At 35.0% G+C, this 24,326-nt stretch overlaps 2 protein-coding genes across 2 annotated transcripts; one reads left to right on the top strand and one right to left on the bottom strand.

The window, feature by feature from the left end:
- Positions 1-7,053: 7,053 nt before the first annotated feature.
- On the top strand, positions 7,054-21,513 carry LOC140984365 (protein REDUCED CHLOROPLAST COVERAGE 1-like). Its single transcript, XM_073451735.1, has 24 exons — positions 7,054-7,177; positions 7,285-7,346; positions 7,878-7,970; positions 8,679-8,751; positions 8,835-9,215; positions 9,711-9,775; positions 9,847-9,978; positions 10,443-10,484; positions 10,597-11,121; positions 11,226-11,383; positions 11,642-12,173; positions 12,257-12,319; positions 12,405-12,506; positions 13,281-13,592; positions 14,092-14,184; positions 14,277-14,378; positions 14,645-14,749; positions 14,927-15,060; positions 16,010-16,193; positions 16,604-16,735; positions 17,024-17,136; positions 17,796-17,886; positions 18,185-20,510; positions 21,229-21,513. Exons 1-23 carry the CDS (start codon positions 7,117-7,119, stop codon positions 20,369-20,371), a joined length of 5,742 nt encoding a protein of 1,913 aa, XP_073307836.1. The 5' UTR covers positions 7,054-7,116; the 3' UTR covers positions 20,372-20,510; positions 21,229-21,513.
- A 716-nt stretch (positions 21,514-22,229) lies between these two features.
- LOC140984366 (uncharacterized) lies at positions 22,230-23,522 on the bottom strand. Its single transcript, XM_073451736.1, has 2 exons — positions 23,311-23,522; positions 22,230-22,919 (listed from the first exon to the last, which is right to left on the bottom strand). The coding sequence occupies exons 1-2, from the start codon at positions 23,362-23,364 to the stop codon at positions 22,266-22,268; spliced, it is 708 nt and encodes a 235-aa protein (XP_073307837.1). The 5' UTR covers positions 23,365-23,522; the 3' UTR covers positions 22,230-22,265.
- Positions 23,523-24,326: the final 804 nt, after the last annotated feature.

Here is a 24,326-nt window from a genome sequence, read left to right as displayed (position 1 = left end):
TATATATTTCAAGTTCTACATCATAATTCAAAATTATCTTTTATCTCTAAGACTGAGAATTGTCGCTTGATCTTTCAAACTTTGGCTAGAAGAATTTAATGGACAAATTTAGTATTTACTTAATGAATAACGAATGTTATAAAGAAATGAATGATAAACAACAAGAATTATTAGGAAGAACAAGCAATTATATTTAATATATTTTTGTGTCGAATCTTAGGAAGAACAATTCTCAATGAAGACTGAACAATTCTTAATTGCTTGTATGTGCCGAATCTTGTGTTTTTCAATTCTTGATCCACCGAATCTGAGGAAGAACAAGCAATTATATATTTATGTGTCGTGCCATCAATTAATTACACACACCAACATGCAAGAACACAAAGTGGTGAAAAAAACTGAAACAAGAAGAATAATAATTACGATTCGAGTCTCGAGACGACACATGCTTTGAATTATTCATCCCTCTTCTACCTGAAAAATCAGCTACGAAATTATCGCAACCTATTGCATGAAAAACCAATGGAATTAGGAATGAAAAACGATGAGATAAATCTCGCTATGGTAAGCCAACAAAAACGAGTCCCAAGTTTCATGAAGACGACGTGAAAAAGTTAATGTTTTGAGGAAAATTAGGAGAAGCTATTGTGGGCTATCAGTACTTCTATCTTTACGTTGTGTTGGAAAACTCTCAATTTGGTCTCACCCATGGAAATGAGCTGGGTTGGACTAGAACATTGGTGGGTGGACTGAAATAATATAGTATTTTTAAATTATTACCTGATACAAACTCACATAATTTGACGTGACAATATTTTTTTCCAAAAAAAAAAAATCAATCATACACCTTATTTCTACTAGCGAATGAATGCTTTTGTGCTTATATAATCGTTTTTTTGATTAATATTTTTTAACGTTAAATACAACATTGTATTTAAACATGTATAAGTAAGAGTACGTAGTACTGAGATGAGTGACTTCCTATGAAGCTTTCTTGCCTCAAACAGTTGACGCTATGGTACCGTTTGGTTCAAGTACTTCTAAGTACTAATATAAATAGTCCTATCATATCACTTGTTTTGTACAAGTATTATTTATCTGGATCAATCAATTATTAGTTATTTATTTCACATCAATCAAATTCGTAATAATTTATCTCACATCAATCAAATCAATAATATAAAATTACGATATTACCCTTAATAAATAATAATATTAATATTCTATTAATATTTTCAACAAAGACAAAATGGTAATATCATATTATCTCAAATTTAATCAATCAAATCAATTAAATCAAACACTATATTAACTATCATTTTATATTTATTTTATTATTACAAAATATCACTTATCCTCATACTATATATCTCATACCATGAACCAAACGGTACCTATGTTGCTTGATTTATGTGGCTAGGTGGGTCGTAAAAGAGTGACACCAAATCTTAATGGGTAATACTGTCTCTGCTGAGGACAGAGTCAACGGTGGAAAAATAATAATACTGATATTTAAAAGATATGCGGCAACATCAGCATATAGACATGCATATCTCTGGACTCATTGACCTAACAAATCGACCTATTAACACCCAAGTAATAAAGTTGCGCTTTGACTAACATTTATAACTTTTGTCCTAGAGATAAAGGCTTGATCATGACAATTGATATTGTAGCTAATGTCACAAGTTCGATTCTCATTTATTACAAGAAATGTAATTATTGAGAGATGATTGTTAAATTACAATAATTATCCATGTTTATTATAGCAATTGAATCCAGTACCATTAATTTTTTTTATAAAACAACTAACACTTCTTATTGCAAGTGGAAAACCACTAAGAAGTGGCGATTGTCATTTTCCAGTACTTTAAATTTTGTTGGGTGAATATCAGTTGTACTTTATTTTATATTTATTCAGAAATTCAATGACGTATGATNATATATTTCCACCCCCTAGCTATGTGTTCTATATTATGAACGCAAATCTTGGTTAAAAACAAATAATGGTTCATATATGTTGGATGTGACACACAATTATTCTAGCTAGAATTATTTAATTTAACTTCAACTTATCATACATTACCTGGCGATGGCTTATTAATGATAAGATTGAATGATACCTGCGACATTTGAGGCAAAATATATTAACTAATTAATTCGATATTTTAATTTTTATTAGTGTTCTTGTGCACGTGGTGAATGCTTATACAATCAATGTTTTGAATAATTGTCCCGATTTTATAAATCAAATTTTATATAAAATAATAAACAATCATATATATAATAAAAATAGAAAATCACAATTTTCGTTCGATATATTTGTCTTTTTACAATTTTCATCCTCTATGTAGTCAAAATTGGCTCATAGCCCCGTAGATTTCAATTTTCGACAATTTTATTCAATTTTTTTCTATCACGGATACTGATATGGAACTACACACATGAATGTCACTTCGATTTCAAGCCAGCGCTACATAAAAAAAACCAAAATTACAAAATAATAATAAAGATAGCGAGGTAAGATTGAAATTCGATCACATGAAAGACCAAAATCGTATCGGCAGATATATATGATCAATTTTTTTTTCATGTTTCCTAAACTTGGATAATGTGTTAATTTGAAGAAATAATGATGCAATTTGAATGGAATTTTTTTAAAACAACTTATAAATTAACTTAAATATATATGCAATATAATTCATTTTGTGAGATATATTATTATATATATGGCTATTTGAAAAACATAATCTCTATAATATAGTATTAATTCGACGTGAAATAAGTAAAGAGGATCACATTTGTTGGGAATTTCATAACTTGAACTACGTACCGACTACGAATATATGAGATTAAACATATAAAAAAAAACAATGTAATAATATATAATAGTGAATTAAAATTAATTTAGAAATAAAAAGGTGGGAGAGAAATCGTGGATGAAATTAAACAATCTCGTGGGATAATTTCGAGTTGGTTCTAGCAAGAAAGAAGCTACGTAAATGAATTTGTCTTGTTTCATTGAATTCGTTGCTTGCAATTTAGGGTTTATTCATCAATATTTCGAAATTTTGGCACTGTTCAAATATTGGGTGGTGCAGAATTAAGTATCCTCGAGACATCTTTTTCATTAAAATATGAATGTTCACGCATAATTCATATATGACTCCAAGTTGCAGTTTATATCTTCATATATATCACCAAATCTATAGGTTTTTTGGTTTTCGAAAACCTACAAAAAAAAATAATGTGACAGATCTCTCGTATCAATTTAGCGAGACCGAGACCGAGACCTACGGTCGAAAACCAACCTCAAACCCTATATATTATATTTTAATAGCTTCAGAGGAAAGAAAAGATTAGCCCTATTTTGGCAAATTAGCAATAGTTTTGAAAACTGTACATGATTTCTGTCAGTCGTTGAAATCATCTTCCGCCCAAATTCGCAATTTCGCACTCTTTCTCATCTATTTAATAAAAGTTTATTAAAGGAAATCCACATAAAAATACTAAAACGATTTATATGTGTTTACATTGTATTATATTATTATTATTATTATTATTATTATTATTAATTATTCTCATAAAAGAAAGAAATTATAAGTTTTATAATAAATAAATCTATATATGTATATATTGCATTTTTTAAAACTATTTGATTTTGGTGCATTGTTTTATGAATCCAAATATATAAATATAACAAACTATCTTTGATCATACACAAATTATCTTCGGTATATATGATATATGAATTTTGTAAGACCGAGTGCTTACCGCTTTACCAATAGCTACAACTGGTGGTAATTGTGCAGCTCAAATCTTTTAAACCGCATAGCAGCTCAAGCACCACGGTTCGATCGCTCTTCCAGCAGGAACAATTATTGCACCCAACAAATGATAATATATAACAAATATATTTTTCTCACATTTTATTGAAAACCAAATTACTTAACAAATGATGTTTGAGCCAAATCGACAGCAAATATGTTATGGATTGAAAATTTGTTCTAATAAAGCTTATGGAGAAATCCTCGAATTTCATATCCAATGAAATATAATTTAAAAAATAGATTAAAAAAACCAAAGATAGTAGACTTGTCATTGGCAAGAACACTTGTAGCTACATTTTTCTTTAATTTTTTTTTCTGTTTTATTCTTAAAAAAATAAATAAAAAGGAAAGCAATTTCATAATCCTTTGATTCGTAAAAGATGTTGTTGCTTGTTTTCCGCTCATAAGCTCACAGTATCTGATGAATAAAATATTGTTCTGACGAGGAGTATGTTATTCAAAGTTATATCGATTAGTAATTAAAATAATCTCGAATTTATTTAGAAATTACAAAATTGTTTCAAGCAATTATATAAAAACAAATTACAATCAAGCACCAGTGAATAATGAGAATAAGAGAGCAAAATCTAAATGTTCGATTTCACTTGGTCTCCATTATATATATTTAATTAGTATTGATGTTTATATACGTAATTTCAACTAGTTATTAGCCAAGAACACTAAACTATTTTATCTCATTTCCTTCCCAAGTGATGAATAAAATTGCATCGCCTAATATTGATTTCATTATTCCTATTTAAAATATAACACGAGACTATATATGCAAATGATATTCTTATATGGACTTCGATGAGGTTATATGGCTTTTGAATTATATAAATACCTAAAGATACGTTCCCTAAAATCTTAATTTCAATCTCGTCTCTCGAGTGATGGATTTCAATTATTAAATCAGTCAAATAATGATCATCACATCAAAGCATGAAAAACAAGCAAACACAAATAAACAAAAAAGCAATTCAAATACATAAATAATTAATTCAAAAACATAGTGTCGATCAAGTTATATCGTTATCATATAATATAAAAGTCAGTTCATGACGAAATAGAAAATAAAATAATCATGTTTTTCAATTTAAACATCAAAGTTATAACTAAAGAAAAGACGAGGAATCAAGTTTGAAGGCGAATATGTGTTTCTGTCCCCGAAATATGTGTTCTTCGTCTTCGTACCAATGTTATCGTGCGTATGATATCTGATAGATCATTGTAGTTAGAGTTTCGGCCTTTTTATTGTGTAGTGGCTAAAACTAAAACTTATATATATAATTTATGATGGATCCAACCCGGATCCAACCCATCAAGTGTCGGGACGGGTTTAGGTTTGTTCAGACTCGCTCCGGATCATATCTATTCCCTCGCCAGCACAAAAAAGGAAAAAAATAAAAAATAAATAAAATAATATTTAAGATACATGACTGTCACATATTGCTTACTATATATAAATCGTAGTGTAATTATAAAACATGCATATGCGAATTAAACAACAAAAAAGTGTGCTGGTCCCGATTAGGTCCTGCAACCTGCAAAACGGGCATCTGCTGCCTTCTCAGTCATATCACAGCATTGTTGCATTGACATTTTAAAACTAAATCTTTTTTTAATTTCTTGCTTTTTAACTTTTGCATTAAAATAATTATTATTCTATTCATTTACGTATAAATTTTTATTAAACAATATTCATGTATTGATTAGCTTGTCCAGATTCTTTTGGCACATATATACATAATACAGCATACGTATAATCGAGTACATACCGTCTTCAAAAAATAAAAATAAAAATCGAGTATATATCCAAAACGTCTTCGAAGATATTCGAGTGGGTGGAATAGGTGAATGCTTGATTAATTAATTGTCAGAAGTTCGGTTGTCCTTAATTATCAATATCTTTTCGGACATGGATGTCGCATATGACTTACTCAATACGGTTTACCTGATTAACGTGGTTTGCAAACTATTGTTATAGCCCGTATGTCTATCCAGTGTATACCAAAATATAACGGCCACAGATTACCACGTAATCGAAAAAATAAACGGATATCCAAAACTTATATCGGTGCATCGATAGTTTTACTCTATAATGGGAACCCTTTTTAATCAACGGTATTTTATTAAACATGGAACCAATATTTTAGTTAAAGAAATTACACGCCTTATCACCACACCAAAATCGGCTAGAGTGAAGTTTCAAAAAATAAAAGTTACGAGTGAGCAATGGCTGTATTAATAGGTGACAATTAGTTCCCTCTTCCAGAGCTCCGTTAGCATCCCGATTAAAAAAGACTGGAATCGAAAAAAAACGTAAATTAATATGATAAAATCATAAATGACCAACAACATGATCAAAATGAAAAACATTCGATCAACTTTCCATGCAATAACTTTCGAAAAATATAATAGAATTCAACCCGATTTAAAAATTATCTTATTCAATCATCTATTCAAGAAAATTAGGCAAAACATATACCATGTTATAAATTATAAATATCGAGTATACAATTGGATGGAAGATGCCATATAATTCTGACCGTTAAATCTCAACCCTTCCTTCCTTATCACACCCACACGCCACCCCACCCCACCCAACCCCAACACCCCCTCACCCTCCTATATCTCTTTCATTTTGCCTCTTCCAATATTCTCCCTCCCTCTGCCTCTCTCTGAAGCTTCTCTTTTAATGGTGCACTCCAATATCTTCACATTATCCGAATACTGAACCTCACTCCACCANGTATGATTTGTTCATGATTGCTTTCTCAGATGTAAATGAATTCCACATTTAATTAACCTCTGCATATCAATCATATCCGGGATTACATAAACTTGTCGCAATCTTGAATTGAATTCCGCAATAAATTGGTTAACTCTTACCTTGTAGTAAGCAGTACTGCTTTTTCATAATATATCATTAATTACATACAAAATTTGTGCCTAGTTTAAGGTTTAAATTGCGTGCGTGAGTATGAATTTCGCAATTGTTTTTCTTGATTTCTTGTTGTTTTTTGTGGGAAGAGTAGTTAGAAACATAGCTGGATTTTATTATTTTTTACCTGTAATGTTATTGTAATATTATCAAAACGACATTAATGGCCATTAATCATTCAGGCTGGTTTACCATTTACAGAAAATAGAGTAGCTGTACGTAATCTTTGTTTTTGCTTTCAAAAAATGGGTGGATAATTTTTTCAAGTATATTTATTTTTGAATTTGAATTCAGTGTACCGAAAACAGTTTCAGAAGTTGAAGAGCTAGCTCAAGTTTCAGAATGGCACCAAAGAACTCTAGGGGCAAGCCTAAGGGTGACAAGAAGAAGAAAGACGAGAAGGGTATCGTATCGTTTTCCATTTAATTTAATTTCATATATAATGATAAATAACTTGTTTTATTTCATTGGAATTGAATAATATTGTTGGTGTTTTGCTTCAATTTGCAGTTCTTCCAGTTGTGTTGGATATCAAAGTTATCCTTCCGGATGAAACTCTTGTTCTTTTGAAGGTTTGTTACCCTACTATACGCCAAATGCTTGTTTTTTTAATAAATAAATAAATAAATATTCTCTCTCTTTTTTTTTAAATAATACTCTTACGTACTTTGGAGGACAAGAGATTGCATGAACATTAAAATCTTGCAGTTAAATAAAACTGACACGAAATTTTATATTCGAATAGCCTAAATGAACTGCCAATGCGAATGCCAATGAATACATTCGCATTGGCAGTTCATTTAGGCTATTCATATATATAGTTTTAATATTTGTATATCTATCATGTTCACCGTATATCTAATATATGAATATCATCTCATTCGCGGGCACGAAGATATATGCGATGAATAGACATCGTATAAAAAAATATATATAAATAAGTTTTGCTATGGTCTTACATACACTAATTTTCACCACTACTTAGTTATGTTAAATTTTGGATCTTTTTAATATATTTAATATAAAAGGAAAGACATCTATGCAATGCGAGGTTTAAGACATACATGTGTGTGTTTTTAACTCATTGTTTTTTTTAAAACCAGGGAATATCTACTGACAAAATAATAGACGTTCGTCGCCTGTTGTTGGTAAACACATTAACGTGTCATATCACCAACTTCTCCCTTTGTCATGAGGTAAATTTTTCTCCATTTTTCACCATGCTATGAAAAAACGAATTTGCTATTGACGACATATGACATGACAAGAAAGTTTCAAGTCTGAGATGATATATTGGATTCAAGATGATCTAATTATAACAAATCCATCTTCAACTTATAAAAATGTAACAAATTAATGTATTTTTAAAAGGGCTTACTATCTACTATTCTATTATGTCTTAAGATGGAGAATTATGTGCTTGATTATGAGGCGTTGAGATGGAGTTACTGTTTTCTATTTATTTATTTTCACTATTATATGTAACTGTTGAACTATATTTATATTTTCAAAAAAATAAATAAAAACCTTCAGAAATCATTCTAAGATCGAATTAGCATATCCATCTAATTATTATAATATAAATGTAAAAAATAGAAACTAAAAACCGAGACGAATTTTCGGGTCATTTCGTATTCGAATGAGTTTATATCTAATGATGCATTGAATTAACTAATAAAACGATGTAATGCAAAAGAAATACTTCTATTAACACATAGTGTTGGTCTATACTACATAGTCAGTTATATTACTGATGTATTAATCTTATGTTTATTTCTGCGAAACTTAATTATTTTTTCTTTTTTTTTAAAAAAAATAATATAAAACCAAATGGTATGGGCTATGGCTATGAGAGCCCAATTGGTTTGGATGATCCATTTCTTGCCTGGCCCATTAAATTACAGGTCAGGGGCCCACAACTGAAAGACTCGGTGGACGTGTCCGCACTGAAACCCTGCACCCTCACGCTAGTCGAAGGTAAAAAAGATAAACGACACGTGGGACTAAAACATATGGATTTCCTATTTTATCCTTAACTATTGGATTTATTCTCATCTCAGAGGACTACGACGAAGAGGGCGCCACGGCGCACGTTAGAAGGCTGCTCGACATCGTCTCCAGCACGACGTCATTTGGGCCGTCGAGGAACAAGGTTCCTTCCTCCTCCTCCTCGGCCTCCAGCTTTACGGCTGGTGACGCCGGAAAGAATGTGCGAGGTATGCAGGATGCCAAGGCCTCAAGGAAATCTAGCAAACCTCCTCGCACAAACAGTTACAAAGACGGCTCTCCCCCTCCGTCGTCACTGGCGGAGGCGGAGGCGGAGGCGAAGTACGCATCCTCGGCTTTAGTTGACGGAGAAGCGGAGATGAATAACACTTCACCTAATCTGGGGAACTTTTATGAGTTCTTCTCTCTCTCTCATCTCACGCCTCCGCTTCAATGTAAATCTCTTTCCTTCTTCTTAATCTAGTCTATCTTGAACTGCGTGGGAGTGGACCTTGGATTGGTTATTTCGTCCATTTCTCATGCAGTGAGCTTTCTCCTTGAGGTCAGCTTCAGTATTTAATAATTAATAATAATAACTAACTTACCCAGTCCGGGCCTACCTCTATTTTATGTGCATGTAAATAAATTACTGAAGTCCACCGATGATCTATCACTAACAGTTTACTTGTTCTAAATATATATTTCTTCTGTTCGCAATTTAAATATAGTTGTAATTATCTTTGAACGAAACTTTCAATCCGTCAAGGGGACAACAGAAGATGTGTATCAAGTGTTGGTCTTTATCCAAAATTTTTCCGAACCAGTTAGTGTTGGAACTTGGAAGTTGCCAGGGAAAAATTAGTTCCTTGTTTTTTTTTTTTTCACTTTTCTTGAATTATTTCTGGTCTTACTGGGGATGAGCACTTATGGATATGTGATGACTATGTCAGTTATAAGGATGGCCGTGAAGAAAACTGGTGGAGTTTTAGGGACTGATCATCTTTGCACTCTTGAAGTAAGTCCCTTCAAGCTTCGACTTAAATGGAGGCCTAATGGTAACATAATATTCTGCAATGTGCTTTGCAGGTGAAGTTGTGCAGCGGAAAATTGATTCTTGTAGAAGCTTCCAGAAAAGGTTTTTGTAGCACTGGAAAGCAGCAGATTCTTTGTCACAGTCTGCTTGACCTGTTGAGACAACTCAGCAGAGCCTTTGATAATGTCAGTCCTACCTTTTTTCATTATTATTTTTATGTCAGCCACGCACTTAATTGCTGTTATCCTTAAAATGCTCCACATCGATATTTGCAGTTATTGGTGATTTGCTTATGTTATTAACTTTAAACTTCCATCAAGTGGCTTACTGTGAGCGTGCTAATCCCTTTAGCCATCCTTGTTATGTCCTGTTTTAAGATGTAATTTTGTAATATTTTTTATAAACTGGGCTCTAGCAGCACTTCATAAAGGATTATGGTGCATTACTGTGGGGAAATTCCTTGAACTTGTGCGGTAGTTGCCCTCACTCTCTAGTGCTCTCTCATTAGGGTGCATTTCTAAAGGTGGCTCAACATATTTTTACTAACTGTGATGCACTTCTTTGTATAGAGAAAACTCGCTTCACGTGTCCTCTGTTGGTGCCTGAAACAATTTTTGTGACCTGATAAACCTTCTTATCTCCATTTCAGGCTTACAGTGTACTCATGAAAGCATTTTCAGAAAGGAATAAGGTAAAAGCATCACTACTCTGGATTCTCTGGATCAATAGCCTTTTTGCCACGTCTTTCTTTTTGCGCCAAGTTTTACATTATTCACCACTGAATTACCTATTCTTTACTGCAGTTTGGGAATCTTCCTTTTGGCTGCAGATCCAACACATGGCTTGTCCCACCTGCTGCTGCGCAATCACCATCTACATTTCCTCCTCTGCCTTTAGAGGATGAAAACTGGGGAGGAAATGGAGGTGGTCTAGGCAGAGGTGGAGAAAGTGATCTGCTACCTTATGCCAATGGATTTTTGTCTATTGCATCGCTGCCGTGCCAAACAGACGAGGAGAGGCAGATACGAGATAGAAAAGCTTTTCTTCTTCACAGTTTATTTGTAGATGTTGCTATTTTTAAAGCCATTGCGGCTGTGAAACATGTCATGAAAACTAGAGTTTTAACTCATTCTGCTTTGGACAGTCTAATTATCCATACTGCGAAAGTTGGGGATTTATGCATTGCTATAACGAAAGATGCTTCTAATGCTAGCTGCAAAGTTGATACTAAGATTGATGGACAAGCAGCTATTGGGATGGAAACCAAAAAATTGGGTGAAAGAAACCTTCTTAAGGGGATAACCGCTGATGAAAATACTGCTGCTCATGTAAGATTCAAAGAACTCGAGGAAAGAAAGTTGTTTATCCAACATGTTCTTGCTTATGGTTTGTCAAATCTTATAATCATGAAGTTTGTGCATGTTGGCTGCAGGATATTTCCACCCTAGGGGTTGTGATCATAAAGTTTTGCGGTTATATAGCGAGCGTGAAAGTGCAAGGGATTGACAGTGTAAACGCGAATCCTAATTCCCAAAGCCTGGAGTTTCTTGATCGGCCAGATGGTGGCGCCAATGCCCTCAATATTAACAGGTTTAGTTACTAAATACTCCCATAATTGTGCTAATCAGCACATCAATTCCAAGAAGAGATTCATTTGCTAATTCCTCTTTAGGCAAGGTCACGCCACCTCCACTCTGCTCTCCGTATTAATTGTTCCTCATTGAACTGGATCAGCTTATATTTATTCTGGGGTTTAGTTCGCGCTATTAGTTTACAAAGTATGGCATCTCTTGATCTCTAATCTTCATTTAGAATTGATTTTGTTCCTTTAATCTTGTATATTTGCAGTTTGAGGCTACTTCTTCATGAAAATGAGATACTTAAACAAAATAAGTTACCCCAGAATTCACCATTGTTAAAGTGTGATGATCTCTGTTCTTCCCAAGCTTTTGTTGAGAGAATATTGGAGGACAGCCTTTCAAAGCTTGGGGAAGAGGAAACTCATACAGATGCTTTTGTGAGATGGGAACTTGGAGCCTGCTGGGTACAGCATATACAAGATCAGAAAAAAACAGAAAAAGAGAAGAAGACATCTCATGATAAGGCCAAAAATGAGTTGAAGGTTGAGGGACTAGGAACACCTCTTAAATCCCTTAAAAGTAAAAAGAAGACTTCAGATAAAAGTACTGCAGTACTACAACCTGAACATTTCAGGTCAACTGCAGATGAAGTGATCAATGAAGTTGAGAAGACTGTGAAAATTGTGACAGAATCTCAGTTTGATACTGAAACACCTGAAAGTGAACTTATGCTAAAAACCTTGTTGTCTGATGCTGCCTTTTCTCGATTGAAAGAGTCAGAGACTGGACTCCACACTAAGGTATCATGTACTTTGTGCTTAAGTAAATTTTGTGTGCCATTTATTGTTGGAATCAGTTTGCTTAATTTTCTTATTGTTGGTAGTCGGTGCAAGATCTAGCTGAGTTATCCCAAAAGTATTATAACGATGTCGCCCTGCCAAAGCTGGTATTTTTGTTTTTTACCTTTACTATTGAATTACATATCTTACTGAAAAATAGCATCTCTAGTCAATCTAAGTTATGCAAAACAGGTTGCAGATTTCGGTTCATTGGAACTATCACCAGTCGATGGCCGGACACTAACTGATTTCATGCATACTAGAGGTCTTCGGATGCGTTCACTTGGACAAGTTGTAAGTTCCTCGTGGTGTTATTAACTCCTCTGTCAATTCTATATGTTTGTCGTTTTATATATTTGAGTTATTGTTTTATATACCAAAGGAAAATTCATTGCCTTTCAATATGAAATCAATCGGGGTCACATTTGAATTAAAGGATCTGAAATCTGAGAATTTCAAATCCATGAGATATATGGAATCTCTAGTAGTTTGGAGGATTCTTATATCCATGGGTTTCAATCTTTTTCTATAATATCATTGTATTTTTTTATATTTCCAATTTATTTCAAATTCTCCATATTGAAGTTATTCACAACCCAGTCCTCCAAATCAATCATTTAATCGAAATGCAACCTAAAGCTACATTTGGGATGCATGGATTTGGGTTTAACGAGAAAGTTGAAGTGAGAGGATTTGAAAATAAATGGTGAACTATAAATATATTTGATTTTAAGGGTGGATTTTAAGTTCTGAATTTTTTTCTCATTGAATTTTCAATAGGTAGGAATATAGTGAAGAGAGCACATATTGCAGCGTAGGATTCACTTGACCAGTCGTAAGGACCTGCATAAATGATATCAGATAATCTTTGTTGAGATGTTGAGTTCAAGAGTAATGTTACATAGGATTTGATTGTTTTATGTTTTCTTATTTAGAAAGCCGACATTATTAATTCCTTTCAAATATTTTGTGACGTCCGAATTCTAGAAATTATCTCACATGTTACATGTAGTATGGTGGGGAATAAAACCACACATTTTACTTCGAATGCTTATTATATTTTAACAGGTTAAGCTTTCAGAGAAGTTATCACATGTGCAGTCTCTATGCATCCATGAGATGATAGTACGGGCTTTCAAGCATATTATGCATGCAGTATTATCTGCTGTCCACAAAACTGAAAACATGGCAGCAAGCATCGCAACAGCATTAAATTTGATGTTTGGATCTCCTGAAAATGGACAGCCAGGTCAGCATGTACATCCCCTTGTGTGGGAATGGCTGCAAGTGTTTCTTAAGAAGAGATATGGATGGGATCTAATCAGCTCAAACTATAATGATGTGAGAAAATTTGCAATTCTTCGTGGTTTGTGCCATAAGGTATGCCTGATTTAAGTAGCCGAAGATTGGCATAATCGATGGCTTTTAGTTTCTGAAGTGAATCCGTAAGATGTCGCTTTCTTTTCCACATGATGATTCGGCTTGCCTAAATATATTTTAGGGATAGATAATTATACATATTGGTGAAAGAACTGTATTTACTGAAAAATGTTGGACGTTCTCCATAGGATAATCTCAAATGCAGTTCATTTGTTTGACAACTGGGCCAATGTGTAATTGTGTACAAAATAAGTTCTTCCTAGCATGATTGTTGTGTACTGCCTGAGATATTGACTAGCAATTTGGCTTCTACTCTCTCTCTCTCTCTCTCTCTCTCTCTCTCTCTCTCTCTCATTCAACATGTTGAAAAAAATGTACACCTTTCACGCTGACTGGCAAGAAAAAACAAAGATATGGACCTGTTTTGTTTATTTCTTGTCTTTATTGACTGGAGATTAAGTATAGAATATTTTAAAAGTTTTATATCCTATGTTTCTAGGTGGGTATTGAACTGGTATCAAGAGACTACAATATGGAATCTGCATGGCCTTTCCGAGTGGAAGACATTGTTAGTCTAGTACCAGTGCATAAGGTTATTTCAGACCTCTTTATTCTTATGATGAGGCACATTATAGATTCTTGATGTGTTATAGATGCAATAAAATTGTCAGTGGTTTCTTACAGCAAGCAGCATGCTCTTCTGCTGATGGACGCCAGCTCTTGGAATCTTCTAAAACAGCTCTGGATAAAGGGAAACTTGAAGAAGCTGTCACCTATGGAACAAAGGTGGATTATAGATAATGTTCAAAATAATTCCATGTCCTTTTAACAATAAGTTTAGTTAGGTTTCTTTCTGACAGCTTTTCTGGGTGATGATAAGGTCAGTAAACTATCTAGAATCTGTGGAGAATTTTTTTGATTCATGAATTATTATATTCGTGTTTTCAAATTACAGCTAAAACAAAATTGAGTAGAAATGACCATTATAAACACATTTCTTGTGTCTAATCTCGAGGTTAATAATTAACTGAATGACTGCAATATTATCGCAGGCCCTTGCAAAGTTGGTTGCAGTATGTGGACCCTATCATCGAATGACAGCTGGTGCTTACAGCCTTCTTGCTGTTGTTTTATATCACACTGGAGACTTCAACCAGGTACATGTCCTGTCTGCTTTACTTTATCGCAATGGCATCTAAGAAAAAACACTATCAGCATGTTGTTATCCTAAGGGCCCAATAACGTATGTAAATCACCTACCAGATTGAATATATTCTCTATGTCTCACTGTTTAGAATATCTGCAGTCCACTTTATTTTGTTGATCATACACAGGCAACAATTTATCAGCAAAAAGCCTTGGATATCAACGAACGAGAGTTAGGGCTTGATCATCCAGATACTATGAAAAGTTACGGTGATCTTGCTGTCTTCTATTATAGACTCCAGCACACAGAACTGGCTCTCAAGTACGTGTTCTTGATTTACAGTCACTGTAACCTTTATATTTTGTCGAGTGTGATTTCGTTATGACAAAGTTCATTTTCGAAAAAGGTTTTTATATTTTAAAGAAAAAATTAAATCTTATGCATGTAAATGATGCTCGTCCAGACTATACAGAAATATACTGTTTGTTTACCCTTAAGAAACAAGGTTTCCGTCATTTCGTATTGCATATATGGAGTATATAGCCTTTTATTGATACGAAAATAACCGTATGTTCACTTGTTTTGGCTTATTAAAACTGTTACTCTTTTACATGAATTAACTTTGACAACTTATAAGTCCTGTGATCCAGTCTGCCGTATGAAGATAAACAATGGGAACTTGGAGTGAAGAATATGTGCCTAAATTATTATAAACACTGATCTCAAGTTTAAGACGTTTCTTCTAGGCTCAGTCTCCACATTTATCTTGGCTCAGTTGCCAACTGATATGGCTGAATTTATTGGAAAAAAGTGTATCATCTGAATAAAAATTGACATTTTTAAGGCAAGTTAAACCCTGAGACATGCTTGGATTGTTGGCGAGTAAGAGTGGAGCTCATTTTATGCATGTGAGATGACAAAATTATTCCTGACAAGAATAGATAAAATAAATTGTGAGGATTGTTTGAATTCACGTAGAAGACTGATATTCCACTGGTGACTGGTCTGGAAGCATGATTGAATAAAAAGGTAATTAGGCTGGGAAAAGAAACATGCCTAAAATGTTAGATCTGTTTCTGTAACCTGACTGAGTGACATCCTTCAATTTACCTTTAATTGATGTAGAAGAAGTGAAGAACCATGATAATCATGTAGATATGTACGTGTATGTGTGTGTGTTATTGTATTTTAGCTTTCCCCTTGTGGAAACAACGCTTTCTCTTGATGCATTTATTAATTTTACTTATGTGTTTCCTTTTTCATTGTATAGATATGTTAAGCGAGCATTGTATTTGTTGCATCTTACATGTGGCCCATCACACCCAAATACTGCTGCAACATACATAAATGTTGCTATGATGGAGGAAGGACTTGGTAATGTGCATATTGCTCTAAGATACCTTCATAAAGCTCTGAAATGCAACCAAAGGCTTCTTGGACCAGATCATATTCAGGTCCTTGCAAATTTTGCTGAGATTTTCCCATTTCATTTATAGAGATGCTAGTTGTAATTTTATAACTTACTGCTGGAAGCGTCACTTTCAGAATGATTACCCCCTTATCTCATTCCAATGCAATATGCTTTGTGGTGCTTATGTGTATATGTTTAGGGATAATAAGAGTTGGTTTTTTCATCCTTCCTTCCAAACATACAAAGAAAATGAAGCACATGCTTACAATTGTTGTTTGTTCTTTTTATGGATTCTTTTGGAAAAGCTGTCTGGGTTTGAATTTTCTATTTTCTCAAATTAGAATTCTTTGGTGTTTTGTCTCTTCGTGATTAATTATTCTCGTTCCATTTGTTATGTAGGATTGTGCTAGCATGGTTTAAAAACGATATTCTAATTCATTTAATGTTTTCCAGACTGCTGCTAGTTATCATGCCATCGCAATTGCCCTCTCCTTGATGGAAGCATATCCCTTGAGTGTTCAGCATGAACAAACAACCTTGCAGATACTTCGGGCAAAGCTTGGACCAGATGATCTCCGAACTCAGGTACTTTGGTTTTTTTAGTCCAGAAGTGTATGATGATCACAAATTTCTGTGTTCTAGCCTTTTCATTGCTTGATAGCAGTAGAAATTGTGTAGACTTTTTATGGGTGTTTGAATGTTACAATAAGTGCTGATGATCTACATAATTTGCTTTACGACCTTGACATTTGTTATCACTTATCACTGAGTTTTAGCAATTATTTTGGAGGCTACGAAGGAAACATTCTCTATCTGTGTTGATCCCTTGAAGGTTGTTACAATATTTATGGGCCTCGTTGATTTTTCCTGCAGGATGCCGCTGCATGGCTTGAGTATTTTGAATCCAAGGCATTTGAGCAGCAAGAAGCTGCTCGAAATGGGACACGGAAGCCAGATGCTTCTATAGCCAGCAAGGGACATCTTAGGTAAATCAACATTTTCTGGGCGATTTCTAAAGTCGATGCACTTGACCTTGCCGCAATTAGTCGTAGCCCCATTTTTAACTCTGAACATAGAGGGAAACCTTTTTATCGTTTAACGAACATTATCAATAGATAAGTTGACTGGTGGACTCCAGTGCTGGAACGTGTCTTGTTCTCAGGATCCATCTCAATTTGATGGGAATCATTGCTTTATCCATCTGGAATGTGATATTTCCCATTGTACTCCTTTAACTTTATTACCTTTGAGTGACTCAGAATCTTGAGATGTGGCTTCGGTTCTAATTTTAATGACATGCTACCTGCATATCTGGTCCTTGGAAGTAAGGTTTCTTTGTGAAATCTTGAACTCGTTGCTGATAAGGGATGGGCTCTAAAATCAATGTACAAATATTAGAGTTTAAATGACATTTTGAAAACCTGATAACCCTAGTAGAGAATGTGAGAAAGGGTTATGCCTTTCTGTTGATTGGAAATAACTGCATTGCATGCTTTACGTTTTCTTGTGGTCCCATAGTTGCAATTTGTGTCTTAAAATAGACCTACCTTCAACAAATTGCATAATGTCTTCCTCTTTGGAGAAAGATTATATTTGGGAAGTATGGATGTTCTTTCGTTCTTACCGATGATTTCTTCTCTTTCAGTGTATCAGATTTGCTCGACTACATTAATCCAAATCATGATGCAAAAGGGAAAGATGCCATGGGAGTAAAGAGAAGAAATTATGTTGCAAAGGTTAAATTTTTTACTTCTTTTATCGGTAAATTAAAATACGTTGAGAACAAAATAGATACAAATACGCTGGCCATATCTAGGTGATTACAAAGTTAAGCTAGCTAGCTATATACTCTGTGTCAGTGCCATTGTAGAACTTTAAAGAACTCCCGTCTCTTAGACATTCATGGGTTTTACCAAAGCTTGCTATCATACTACATAGGGTGCCTTCTCTCCAAATGATGTGCACTTTGACTTGATCGACAAATATCCATTTTTCAAGAACACACCTATTTTTACAGTTGTGTTTCATTTCTAGGCTAAGGAAAAATCCCTGCAACTAAATATCGACTCAGATTCTGAAGTGCTTCTGCTCCCAAAATATGTCCGTACGGAGGAGTCAGATGAAGACAAACAAGCCAATAACTCCGATGTAGAGCCCAACTTGGACAATGTATCTTCTCCTCTGCCAATTTGGTCTGAAGAAAATACACAGGTACATACGCAGGAAAATCCCACTCAGCTTGAACAGCCTTTGCCAGAGAAACCTGCAGAGATAATGCCAGTGATTTCAAATGATATCTTACCTGAAGCTCATGCTGAAGGGGAAGATGGATGGCAGCCAGTTCAACGACCCAGGTCAGCTGGCCTGCTTGGAAGACGAGTAAGGCAGCGACGTCAGCACACAGTTAAGATGTTTGGTCATCAGAAGAAAGATTTAGTTGCTGAAGTGGATCATAGTAGACTTAAGAATAACCATCGAACTGGTAAATATTATGTGTTAAAAAAACAGGGGACTTCTCCAGAAAGTTTTGCGGAATATTATGTACCGAAGAATCCATCACCTGGAAGTAAGTTTGGTAGGAAAATTGTTAAAACTGTGGCATACAGAGTGAAGTCTGTGTCTTCATCCCGCATGGATACTGCTGTAGAGTCTGTTGATGATGAAGGTAAGACATTTTACTCTACATCTGATGAAGGGTCGACTTTTCTACCAAAAGAGACTGGAACAGTGGCAAAGAGAAGTTCAATAATAAGTGTGGGTGAGTCCCCGTCATACAAGGAAGTAGCCCTGGCACCACCAGGTACCATACCTATGTTGCAGGCGAAACTTCCCCAGAGTAACATCCAATACAATAGGCAAGTTAAAGAACATGGTGAACAACAATATGAAACAGAAGAAAAAAACGAGTTGCTAGAATTAAATGGAGAAAATCAGGAAGAGAAAATTGTGAATATAGTAGTTGATCACGCAGAGCAATCAAAAGATGATACCGAGGCTTCAAACAAAGAAGAGGATTTTCAGGCAGATGATGCTAAGAATGATGAAAACCTTGTGCTTGTGACTGAGAGTATTGCACCTGTTCAATCCAGTGGGAATGAATGTAATCAAATTGATGAACAATGTTCCTTGACAGATAGCATATCAGATTCTGTACATTCTCCAGAAATCAGTTCTTGTAATGCAGATTTATCAAACACTGTGGGACATAATGATGACACGAAATCTAATTTGCAAGAGTTTGAAGGACCGAATGTAAAACATCCAGTGACAGGTCTGAATGACTCCAGAGAAGTTTCCAACAGGAAGTTGTCTGCAGCAGCACCGCCATTCAATCCAACAATAGGTGCTGCGCGTGTTGCACCTTTGCCTTTGAATATTTTTCTCCCTTCTGGTCCAGGAGCTGTTCCACCTGCTGGGCCTTGGCAGATGAATATGACCCTTCATCCAGGTCCTGTTACTATTTTACCCAATTCAATGTGCTCTCTCCATCACCCTTATCCATCTCCCCCACCAACACCTAACATGATCCACCCATTGCCATTTATGTACCCTCCGTATTCTCAACCCCAAGCTATACCACCCAGCACCTTTCCAGTAATGAGTAGCCCATTTCATCGAAGTCATTTTCCTTGGCAACGGAATATATGTTCCAACGGTTCAGAGGTTATTCCTATCACGGTTTGGCCTGGCTGTCATCCAATAGAATTTCCTTCCTCACCAACTGTGGTGGAATCAATTTCTGAACCCATAATGGAGACAAAGACGCAATCTATCAACTCTGAAAACATAAATTTGGCGCCTGATTTACCTTTGGATCTTAACCCTGAGAACGAGTCTAAGAAAGAATTAGTTTTTTCAGCATCAGAAGCACTGGGAGACTTGAAAGATATGGACGTAATTAGATCAGGGAATGAGGACAATATTCATTATTCAGTTAGTCCCTTAAACAGCAGTAGTGGTTCCAATGAAAATGCTGGCAGACACAACAATCAACATGTGCGGAGACAGCAGCAGAAAGATGACGATGATAAGACCTTCAATATTTTAGTTAGAGGGAGAAGGAACAGAAGGCAAATACTGAGAATGCCATTCAGTTTGCTGAAAAGACCGAATAATTCAGAGTCATTCAAAGTTGTATGCAGTAGAGTAGTAAGGGAAACAGAACTTCCTAGATCTACCAGTTTTGACTCTAGTGAAACTAGTACTGCTAATGCGACATGAGGTTATTTTTATTTCTAATTATAGTTCAAGCTGATTAAAAGGAAGTGGAAGTTATGTTACAACACACAAAAGTGACAAATGCTAGCTTCGGTATTTGGAGGTTCGTTGGATTCCCGAATGAGTTGCTGATTACTTACAGGTTGGTTCCTTTAAGCTTTCTTTTTTTTCTAATGTCTTTCTATCGCTCTCTCTTTGGTGGATGACTGGAACTTGTTTTCCTCAAAATTTATATAGCATTGGTTTCAGTTTGTTGAGATTCACTGAAGAACTGATGGACAATCCTCTGGCTAAGAGAAGGAAGGTTTATGTTATCTGACCTGAGTGGCTATTCGTATATCTGCCTGCATGATTAATATCATCCTCAAATATTGGTTGTTTGTATGGTTGCATTTTACGAGGAGTTGCTAACTGATTTTCTTAAATTTTGTAAACAGAACACTTCTTGGTAACCAGATTAGTCTTGGGGTTCCCATCATTTTCAAAGTTAGCTTGGCTAAGTAGAGGTTTAATGTAAAAGTTAATCGTAGCATATTGTTATGTTTTTTTTTTTAATACAATGGGGTGGGGGATTTTATCTACCTAAACAACCCACACAAGTGGGATTCTAACTCAAGACTAATTGGATCTTGGGGCCTTACCCTTGTACTATGTTATGAAACTCATTTTGTGCACTGCTGGAGTTTTGTGGCAATCAGATGAAAGGTATTGAATACTGATGTAGAAATTAAGGTTGTACCATAGGTCTTCATTCTTGAATCATGTTAAAGAGTTTTTGCTAATCACCTTGACATGATCGTAATACTTATATATTCACCTTGTTTTTACTCGTCTGATCCATGTTTTCTTTAAATATTTAGGTTTCTTTGAAGATTCATATTTGGATTATCCGAGGTTTTTTTATTAGATCATTGCATCTTCATTCGGGATCAAATTTCGTCAGCACATCATGCAGAAATTGAAGTCCATGGTATTCATTCGTTTATAGAAGAGGAATTTGCCTTCTTTTGTTTTTGTCACCAATAATGTTGCTCACAACACAATGGTTATTCACACTCCACATTGTATCGTGAAAACTCATCTAATTTCTTAACATGGTGGAAGACAACTAGATAATGTGGAGCGGGAATAACACTTGTTTTTTGGACCTGCGTTTCTTTGTTTTTTTTTTTTTTTACAAATTTCAAATGGATTACTTAAGTACTAAATCTTAATTCAATTTTGGAATTTTAGATAATATTTTACACACGAGTTAGCTTTCATTTGTTTTTATATACTGTCACGTCATCGATCAGTTATTCTTTGGATTACACAAGACTGCTTAATTCTGTGAAGTGTAAACTATCTGAAGAAATTACTCCGTGCGAAGTAAATTTCATCTGGAAAGAAGAGATACAGAGCATAGATTTTCTCTTCAAATTCATAGCTCGAAAAATGGTCTGAAGCAGTACTTGATTATTGAATGTTGAGGTAAGTCGACAGGGTAAAGCTAACTATATATCCGTTGCTATGCTAATCTCTGCCATAGAAGCTGAATTTGCTGATCACACTTTATTTCACTTGCCACGGTTTAACCTTAAACCACGTTGTATTTATCAGTTATGAATTTAGATTCTCCCTTGTAAATGTTTCATGTACGGACAACCCATTTACATCCCATATATTTATATACCCGTAGATTTAATCCCATTTCCACCCAACCCCAGCCCGCATGTCCTTCCCTCCAGTCAAGCTTGTACAAGATGTTGAAACTACGGACTCTTGGAAGCGCTCTCTCTTGACGTTGTGCAGTGACGTACTCGCTAGTCAAAGGAATTGCAGAGTAAAAAACCACATCTTCCCACATGAACCAACTGAAGTGACAAACCTGCAACACATCTATACTGCATAAAAAGTATCATTGTGATCTTGGCATCCTAAAGATGTGCTCTTCTCCACTCTTTTCATCAACTTCAAAAACCCATTTGCTCTTGTCACCCCTTTTCATCATCCTCCTCCTCTCTGTACCTCTTTCCTTGTTCCCAAAGTCACTACTTTTGCCAATCATTGTAATCTCCATACCTCTACCGATAGGATGCTTCATAGACCTTACTTCAGTTTTATTTTCCACCCCTCTCAAGTGTCCTCCCAACCCTTTTCCTCCTCCCAACAGATTGTTTGCCACCACCACCGATCTCTTAGGATTCACATCCAGATTTTCGAGTAACCTTCCATAGTTATCCGCCTTACAATCTACTAAAGAGAAGTCTATGTTCTCATAATCGTGTAACACATCTACAGGGTTCCCGGTCTTGAATTCTACCATGTCGTGTAAGCCCGAATCATCAATTGCTTTCTGGGATCTGTCGAGTTTTGGCTTGGGAAGGATGCACACTAGTTTTCCTCCAGTTTGTCGTGCTGCTGCTGCTAAAGCTACTGTGGATGGGGACACATCGGATGTCACCTCCACAATTAGTTTTGCGCTCATGCCGGCCGCCAAAGCAGATATGAATTCGTTGCTTTCAGGTATCTGTGTTTCACATGAACTGCACTCTTTCTTGCACTTGCCACACTGTTTTTGGACAAGGGGAGTTGTGCGAGAAAACTTTGATGAGAATCATGCGGTTGTATAAGAACAACACAAGCCAATAAACAGATAGGTGGAATCCTAGTTTACGTTGGATTTATTTGAAAACAAGGAAAAAAAGATAAAATTGCATTTTTCAAAAGTTGCCATTATTTTCTCGTCTTAAGCGCATAGCATGGCAAACTACATAATAATTGGAATCACAAGAGAATGTTAATATCTTGTTTTCTTTATCAAAAATAAAATCAGGTCAATCCACAATGAGAATAAATATCCATTTATTATTTTGAAGCACATGCATGATGCAAGTAATATCTATTGTCTGCATGGAGCATAAAAAGACCATATATATTTTAATGAGGCATAAAACAAATACCAGTTTGAGGGCATCAAGATATGCATTTGTAGCACTTTTTGAAGACCATTCCATTCTATTTTCTTCGAATTGATGGGAATCGTGTCCGAAAATATGAACTTTTTACCTGGAGAAAAACTAAATCTGGTCGGATCGTGGAAAGGGTTTTTCGGCTTTCTTGTATTGTTCCTACTTTTTTCTTTACTTAATTTGAAGGTTAGTTGTCATGTGGGAGACAATTAAGGAGATTCAGCAATTATTAGAGGGACATGGTTTTACATGGAGAAAAATTGGTCCCAAACTCCGAATTTATTGGAATGCTTTGACCAATCAAGTCACGGAAATTTTGAACTTTTTGAAGAAAATGATAAATCAAATAAACGCTATAACATGTCCGATTATGTCCAATAGAGGGTGAGAAGATAAGAAGAGAGATACTAAAATTGAAGTGTTTTTATAATATTTTGAATATTCCATTTTTTTATGGAGGTAAAACTCACCGTTGCTATTCTGCGATACTTACTAGATAAACTCACAGAATAAGGCTGCATATCCTGTTAGTCGGATAAACCGTTATATTCAATTATTTTATTGATCACACACTTTTGAGCTCTAAGTAACAAGATATTGAAATCCATTTATATGATCACATCTCCATTAGATAGTCTAGCCATCTCCATGATAATATATACACATTCATGAAAACTAGATGAAGGTGCGACAACTTTTTTCCGTTAGTCACTCAATTAAACAGCAAAGTCGTAACAATAAAAAAACGAAAGCTCTCCCCTCAAACAAGGGAGAAACAGAAGACATCTATAAAGACATAAGGCAAATGAGTCCAAAATAACGAAGTCTGCGGCACCGAGCAAAACTTGGTAGCACGATTAATATAGCTACGAAAGGAAGAAAACACATGAAGAACAGCGGAATCAAAGACAACGAAACATACGAGAAGACGCACCTGTAAACACCGTCTGGTTCTGCGGCGATGAGATCGAGCAACGAGCGAATCTTTTAAAGGGAAATACTCACAA

The sequence above is a fragment of the Primulina huaijiensis genome, chromosome 9 (assembly GCF_012295235.1).
Source record: "Primulina huaijiensis isolate GDHJ02 chromosome 9, ASM1229523v2, whole genome shotgun sequence".
In the NCBI taxonomy this organism is placed as follows: Eukaryota; Viridiplantae; Streptophyta; class Magnoliopsida; order Lamiales; family Gesneriaceae; genus Primulina; species Primulina huaijiensis.
This window is presented reverse-complemented; position numbering and strand designations above follow the sequence as displayed.